This window comes from Rattus norvegicus, chromosome 12, assembly GCF_021556685.1.
Source record: "Rattus norvegicus strain SHRSP/BbbUtx chromosome 12, alternate assembly SHRSP_T2T, whole genome shotgun sequence".
NCBI classification, from domain to species: domain Eukaryota; kingdom Metazoa; phylum Chordata; class Mammalia; order Rodentia; family Muridae; genus Rattus; species Rattus norvegicus.
In genome coordinates this window covers 32,999,983-33,008,102 of record NC_141545.1, presented here as the reverse complement: position 1 = coordinate 33,008,102, position 8,120 = coordinate 32,999,983, and the positions used below count along the sequence as shown (strand labels likewise).

The 8,120-nt window shown below is 46.2% G+C and overlaps 1 protein-coding gene across 6 annotated transcripts in view; it reads left to right on the top strand.

The window, feature by feature from the left end:
- Caln1 (calneuron 1) overlaps positions 1 to 8,120 on the top strand; it is a 491,219-nt gene that overhangs the window by 304,802 nt on the left and 178,297 nt on the right. For all 6 annotated transcript variants that reach the window (NM_001077201.3, XM_087579026.1, XM_087579025.1 and 3 more), the window contains 1 exon segment: positions 3,905 to 4,017. In NM_001077201.3, the coding sequence (NP_001070669.1) occupies positions 3,905 to 4,017 (113 nt within the window).

Genomic DNA, 8,120 nt, shown 5'->3' with positions numbered 1-8,120 from the left:
GAAGTCATCCTCTCCCGTGTCTCCGCCAGCATCACATTGGAGAGTTTTCTATTCAGAGGTACTTGCTAATCTGAGTGGCCAAGGCGAAGTCATTGTTTGTCAGCATATTCGTAGCATACCAGCAAGGGTGAACTTCCAGCTTCCTTTATCTTGTCAAACGGGGAAAGAAAAATTGATTTCCACTCAGCATCTCATTGACTGCTCCACCCCATTTGGTAGATTAATCTTCCTTTTCCCTCTAGCTTGTCTCACCTCCCTGATCCTCCCAGGAGTTTCATCTACCAGGCAGTGTGTTCCTAGACAATCTGTACTGAGTTATTGACATCCTGATGATGACATCTACTTGGCCACTGGGCATAGGTTTTGAACGAGTGCTCCTTGGAAGCACAGACACTCTGAGAGTAGATTAATTTCTGGGTCTTTATTTTGGCATACTACTGGAGCTTAGGTAAAGAGGTGGAAAGCTGTTGGTTGTGTTGCCAATTTAGATGGTAGTAAGGGTTCCTAACGCCATGTTGATGACTTGCTGGGGGTCACTCAATGCCCTGAGAGTTGACTTTGGCCTGGAAAGTTGACTTGACAAACACTTTTTGGTGAGTACCAGCTCTAGCATGAAAACAGAACAAAATACCCCCCTGCCTCAAAAAAACCAATTGATGCTTAACTGAACAAGGGAAAACTTATTCATTTTCCAAGCATATTCTGAATACCTGTTCTGTCAATCAGTCTACATAGATGCCTTCTGGGGCTACTTTTCCTGATGAGACATGAACAAATGTCTATTCGCCTCCAAATAGAGCACAGATGACAAACCGAAGAAATGGTTCCACTGTGGTCTACTTCTGTGAACCAGTGGGTATATTGGGATTGCTTACAGGAGCACGGGTGACTCACAGGCAGCTGTATCACCAAAATCTGCCCAGCATGGGTGATGACTCAGAAAGGCTTCATCTTAGAGCTCCCTGTACTTGGATAACAGGTGGGAGACCTGCTCTGCCCCCGATAGTGGCTACTTATGTAACGCTGAAAGGGGCATTTTGAATCTTGTGAATTCTAGGGGCTTTCTGTGCCTGGTAAGTTTTGTTGACTTCCCCTAATCAAAAAGAACCTTTCTCCGGGAGAGACTTCTCATTTCATAGGAAATAGTCATACAACTGCTTTGCTCTCTGACCTTCCATAATCGAGTTCAGGGGGTAGGGGAGTAAGGCAAACCCAGACGGGATCACAAGGTGGTAAGTTCTGTCCCGATGCACATGAAGTTGTAGGAGACTGTGCTGGGACTTTTCCTGGGATAATGTGAACAAACATTTGTTCACTTCAGGTAGGCACCAATAACAGAGCAAAGGAATGATTCTGCTAGTTTGTTGAACCAATGAGTTAACAGGAGTTACTTATACAAGTACAAGTAAAGGATTACATAGAGTGTCATAGGTCACTTGAAGGCAGATGAGACACTGAAAACTCCACTGGAGAGGGGCCTTGTGATTCTTGTGTGTTTCCTGAACTTCCTGGGCCTTATGAGTTTCCTGAGCTTCTTGGGTCTTATGAGTTTCCTGAGTCTCCTGAGTCTTGTGAACTCCCTCTTCCTTCCATCAGGGAATGTTTCAATTCTGATCAAATAGCTACATAAATACTGATGAGAAAGAAAATTTGGCAGGTTCTTCCTGGTGAGATAAGGTATGGCCAGGAAGCAATAAAACAATAACAGCATTGTAGTTCCTACTCTGAGAACAAGGTGGTATTCCCCAGGAAGATCATAGATAAAGACATCCCTCGGGGGACATAGCAGCAGGCACATAGAACCAGAGGTGAAAACAACACATTGCTTTTTATGCAATGGTGGGGATAATAAGGCTACAAGAGAAAGAGGCAGGCTTGGAAAGTATACTGAGGTGGTTTTCTTAGTTTTGGGTTAAAATATCACTGAAGTTTGTAGAACAGTGTTGTATCTGCTTTGTACAGTAATTTCAAACCGTATGGAAGATGATGTAGAGGCAGCAGTGTGGTGCCAGGATCTCAAATACAAGTATTGATTCGTGGAAGCATTGTCCCACCAACCTTGTTAGAGGGAATCATCTCCTGGAGAAACGACAGAGAGAATTTTAACAAGTATTTAAGGGGTTAAACCCTTTAGACATAATGACTATATTGATGTTCAGTTTCAAGGATGACGTTGTGACTTTTGTCACACATGGCTGGACAATTTGAGGTATAGAGAAGCAGCGGACGGGAGGTGTGGTCATGCTAAGTAGGAGGGGGTGGCTGGACATTTAGGTAGAATACAGTCATGAATTGCTTAATGATGGGGAAAGGCACTGAGAAATGTCTCATCAAGAACTTCATCCTGCTGTGACTATCAAAGTGCATACTTATAAAAGCTTAGATGCTACACTGCTAAGCTAGTGTGTGTGAGTGTGTATGTACGCGACAGGTGTGCACACCTACACACTTTGTATGCATGAATAAAGCAGCACAGGATTGACTTAGGAACAAGAGGAAACGATAGGGTCAAGACTTGTAGGGCTGGAAATGTAGCTTGGTCAATAGAGTTCTTACATAGCATGTACAAAAGTCCTGGGTCCATCCCCAGCACTGAATAAACTGAGCATGATGGCACACGCACGCGATCCTGACACTTGGAAAGTGGAGATGGGGAGATCAGAAGTCAATGTCATCCTTAGCTCCATTGCAAGTCTGAGGCCAGCCTGAGCAACAACAAAGTCTGACAGACTGCTTTTGAAAAGAGGTGCAGAAATGTATAATATTAAATTTACCAATCACTGCTACTTCATTGTGATAACTTAACATTTTAAAACAAACCGGACGTTGGTCGGGAAGGCTTATCGTCTCAGTTATTCATGAGGCTGAGACAGGAGGATTGCAAGCTAAGGGCCATCCTAAGCTACAAAGTGAAATCAAGGCCAGCCTGGACAAGTTAGTAAGATCCTGTCTCTAAACCAAAGTAAACAGAAGGCTGGGAATATTTCTCAGTGACAGAACACTTGCATAGAATCCCCAGGTGAGGGGCTGGGCTGGGGATATGGCTCAGCTGTAGAATGATTCTTTAGAATCCTCTAGTGAGGGGCCAGAATGTGGCTCAGAGGTAAGTTAATACTTAGCATATGCCAGTGAGGCACTCCGGGGACTTGGTTTAGTGTAGAATACTGTCTTAGGGTTTCTATTGCTGTGATAAAACACTGTGACCAAAAAAACCCATGGGTTGGGGGGTATTTCAGCTTACGTGTCCAGATCATAGTTCATCATGAAGGGAAGTGGGGCAGGAACCTGAACTTAGAGGTAGGCACTGAAGCAGAAGCCATGGAGGAGCGCTACTTACTGGCTTGTTCCTCATGGCTTGCTCAGTTTATTTTCTAACGCCATCCCAGATCACTTTCCTAGGAGTAGCTGGCATCATTCGCACAAATCATTCGTCGAGAAAGTGCCCCACAGATTTGTGAGGGGCTGGGGGCGTGGCTCAGTGGGAGAGCACCTGCCTAGAATCCCCCAGTGAGGGCCTGGGGAAGTGGCTCAGTGGGAGAACCCCTGCCTAGGATCCCCCAGTGAGGGGCTGGGGGCGTGGCTCAGTGGGAGAGCACCTGCCTAGAATCCCCCAGTGAGGGGCTGGGGAAGTGGCTCAGTGGGAGAGCCCCTGCCTAGGATCCCCCAGTGAGGGGCTGGGGGCGTGGCTCAGTGGGAGAGCACCTACCTAGGATGCTTGGGCACCTGGGTTCAGTTCCCAGTACCAGGGGAAAAAATGAACAGCGTTAAACAATTCTCAGTTACATCAGCAGATCTTTTCATTTTATTTAGGTCATGCCAAAGAGAAAAAGAGTTGTTAAATGCATCAGGGGCTATTGATCATGTTTATGGTAGTTTTCACTCATATATCTCTTTCTCCTTCCAGGAGATGGGCAGGTAGATTTTGATGAATTCATGACGATTCTTGGACCCAAGCTGGTATCATCCGAAGGTCGAGATGGTTTTCTTGGAAATACGATAGACAGTATCTTCTGGCAGGTAAGTGAGATTTTCACATAAGATTAAGTCGGGCAGTATCGTGTTTTCTGGGATCAACTAGCTTTGACTATGAAGTGTTGGGTATTTATTCCGACTGCAATGGACCTTCCTGGACTTGGGTGATGGGTGTTTTTTGAATTTGTATCTCTCAGTTGAACTCTATGCTATGTTCTGTTACGGTTTGAGCTGTCTCCCCACGTCTTTTCCTTGGAACAGAGTTTGCATTTGTGGAGGTGAAATTCTTCCACATCTGACTCATAAAGGGCTTTCTCCTCAAGGCATTGAAAAGGGGACATTGGTATGGCCTATGATAATTCTTACTTTGAGCTAAGCTCTTGAAAGTTCTCAGTGTAGGGGTTCAAGAGAAACAGTGAAGCAGGTTGTCCTTTTGGGTAAGAGGTTTACTGGGGGGAATTATTAACACTATCGGCAAATAGGCATGAGAGGGGTTCTGAAGAGAATTCAGTTCCATGAGATAGAGAAGAGGTCTCCTCTTAGAGCAGAGGTTCTCACCCTTCCTAATGCTAATTAGGAAGGCTCTCTACTGACCCTTTAACACAGTTCCTCATGTTGTGGTGACCCCCCCAACCATAAAATTGTTTCACTGTTACTTCATTGCTGTAATTTTGTAACAGTTTCAAACCATAATGTAAATATCTGATATGTAGGATATCTGATATGTGACTCAACAAAGTGGTCACCATCCCACCGGTTGAGGACCTCTGCCTTCCTTAGACGTGCTGGGAGTGGGGTGGGGGGAGAGGTGGTGGCTCTATGCCATGCAGTCACCAAGGGCTCTGTAGGACGTGCTTCCGATCAGATGTGTCTGTCCTCTTAGTGACAGGAGTTGGTCCCCTTGTGTGTGTCTGTCACGGGGTGTGTGGTTACCGTAGTCCCTGATTGCTCAGGGTGCTTAGTAAACGTCTTCTGGGAAAGTGAGGATTGCATACTGGTTCAGAAGCCATCACAGCGTGCTAGCTTTCATTTCTTCTATGACAGTTTTGATGACATGAGAGAGGAGGGAGGAGAGAGAAGAGAGGGAGAGAGAGGAGAAGAGAGAGAGGAGAAGAGAGAGAGATAGGAAGTATGTCTCTTTTTTTCCTCCGTGTGTGTATGCATTTGTGTGTGTGTGTGTATGTATGTATGTATGTATGTATGTATGTATGTATGTATGTATACAGGTAATCTTGGTCTCAGTAGCTTCCAGCTCAAACCTGACAATCCCAGGAGCTTCCCCACTGGCAGGGTAGATGGTAGCTTGTATTGGAGCTTGACACTACTCCTGCCCTTTATAAGACATGTCGGTCTTATCTAAGGACCTGCATCCAGTTCTATAAATCTGCAGCCAGTCCTGTCTTGTGAATCCTTGTTGGAGATTACTGATGCCCACATTCTAATTATTAAGAGTGCCACTAAATCATTTTTACTTCACGTCTCATTTTAAGATGTGACTATTATTTTATGGGTATGGAATTGGGGGAATGGGTCATTAATCTTTGTTTTTAAAACATGAGCCAGATACGTTATTGAGTTCAATTGAATGGAATTTCTTCTTAGGCGTCTAAAATGCTACAGAAGCCGGGCAGAGGAGTGCAGACCTGTGATCTTGGTACTTAGGAGACTGGAGCAGGAGAATTGCTCTGAGTTTGAAGCCAGTCTGGGATACAAAGTTTGCAGGGTGAGACCCCGTCTCACAAAAGCAAAAAACTAAACCAAAGTGACAGCAAACGGAAACAAATAAAAACCAGGAAAAAAAATAAATTAAAATATTGCAAACACCATCAAAACACAGTATTCCCTTGATTTCTTAAAACAGTTTTCTCTTTAGTAAATACACTTTCCTAAGATAGATAAGCATACGATTACCTTTTCCTCATCTCAAATCTTACTCAGGTACTTACCTAACATATAGCCAATGAGCACGTAAATACCTTTCATTTGGCTGTGACAAAAATAGATGACAGAGACAATTTAGAGGAAGAAAGACTCCTCTTGGCTCACGGTTTCAGAGGATTCAGGTGGCCACGTTCACATCACGGCCATGGGACTTGCCATGCCTCATATGGCAATGGGAGAATGTGACACAGGAGAGATGGTCACTCACTTTACAGTGGGCACAAGAAGAGGAAAGAAACCGGGAAAGAGTCAGGCGTCACATCCCCGAAGGATCTTACTCTAGTGACTTGTCTTCTCGAGAGCCCATAATGTCCCAAAATGGAGTCATCAGAGAATTTAAACCATAACCCTGGAGGAGACATTTTGGCTTCAAACAACAGTGCCATTCTTCAGCCCGTCCAGGTTGAGCCCGTTCAGGAAAGGACAAGTTGTCCCCCACCATCTGCCCTTTACCATGAGTTCTTTCTATACTGTGCTCTGTTTTCATGGTCCGCCCTAGCCTAGGAAGATGCCACAGGGCACCTGAGCTCTGTTCTTTTTCCTGGTGCCATCTGAGAGGAAGGAAGGAAGGAACGAACTATAGGCATCATATCCCTATCCCACACGGCGGCCCCCGTTCTCCAGATTTTTTACCATATGGCCTCTCCATGACCAGTGTTTTCTAACATGACACTGACTCTCTTTAGCACAGTTCCGTCATGCCAGCATGATCACAGGCTCTCTGGGTCTGTTATACTGTAGCTCTCCCTCCTCTGGAGTGAGAAGACACTGGAACACGGCACAGTGAGCCAAGGGTGGGGAAGTTGCACCTGAGGTGACTTCTTTTTGAAAGTGTCCTTTGTGTGACTGCACGTGCGTGACTGTCCCTGTGTATGCACGCACATACATGTCCTTCTTCAGGAGCCATCTACCTTTGAGTGAAGCAGGGACTCTCACTGTCCTGGAATTCACTGATTGAGCTGGCTTCGCTGGTCAGCAAGCCCTTGGAATCTTCCTATTCCAGCTTCCCCAGTTGCTTAGATTACAAGTTCAGGCTGCCACACACAGGTGTTGTTGTTGTTTGGTTTGGTTTGGTTGGTTTAGATTTTGTGTGTGTGTGTCTGTGTGTGTGCGTGGAGAGGAAGACCTGGTTATCAAACTCAGGCCCCTCTGCCTGTAAGGCAAGCATGTTACCAATTGAGCCGTCTCCCCATCTCCATCCCCATCCCCGTGCTTTGAGACTTAAATGATCCCTGGAATGCAGCTCCTTCTCACTCCTGCAGTTACTCCCACCAGCACAGAACAGCAACCAGCAAACAGAGGAGCATGGTCAGTATCCAACTGCTGTACTCCACCTCTGCTCTACTACTTGATCACTGAGAGGCAGCTTGAGAAAGGGTGTGAAACACTGGCAGCAGCCATCCCTGCCTGGAGAGAAGTTCAGGGCCTCCGTGCTTGGGTGGCTGGAATGGGGGGAGTGGGAAGGGTAGGGGGTTGGGGCTCGGAGGTTAAGAGAGGGCTGTGTGCACGTATGCACATGTGCAGGTGACACACTTGCACGAATGTATCTGTTTCGGTCTGTGGCAGTGGTTGAAGCTAGCAGAAGAAAGAGGAGCAGAAAGGCCAGTCTCTGACTCTGATATTCCGGAGGGGACACTACTGTAGAAAGGATACCATTGCTAAGAGACAGGCAGGACTTTCAATCAGAGCCCGGTATCCAGTTCTCGCTGAGGCAGAGGTACTTGGCATCACGATCACCAGAGCCCACAACAATGAGTAACTCTGCAGGTCTCACACTTTCAGTAAATCAGGAATTAGAGAGCAGCTCAGCTGGATGTTTTGGCTCTGGATCTCTCAGGGGATGGCTGTCAAAATGCCTGCTGCGATTATTAGAAGGGCTTGGCTGAGGTTCCTTTAGGCAGCCTCATTGCCCTGGCTGGCAACCTGTTCTCAGATCTCCACCATCAGGGCCTGTCCATAGACGCTAGCCTCTCTTAACTTGAAGGATAAAAGAGAGTGCATTGCACAATGCGTGAGAACTTTTAGACTGAGCTTTTGTGCGCCTGCGCGCGCGTATGCATTCTTCTGTAAGGGCATGCGCACATGTATGCACATGTGTATGGCGGCCAGTGGGCATCCTTAGGCACCATCCACCTTCTCTTTGAAGCAGAGTCTCTCACTGGCTTAAAGAGCACTGAGTAGGCTAAACTGGCTGGCCGGTGAGTTAC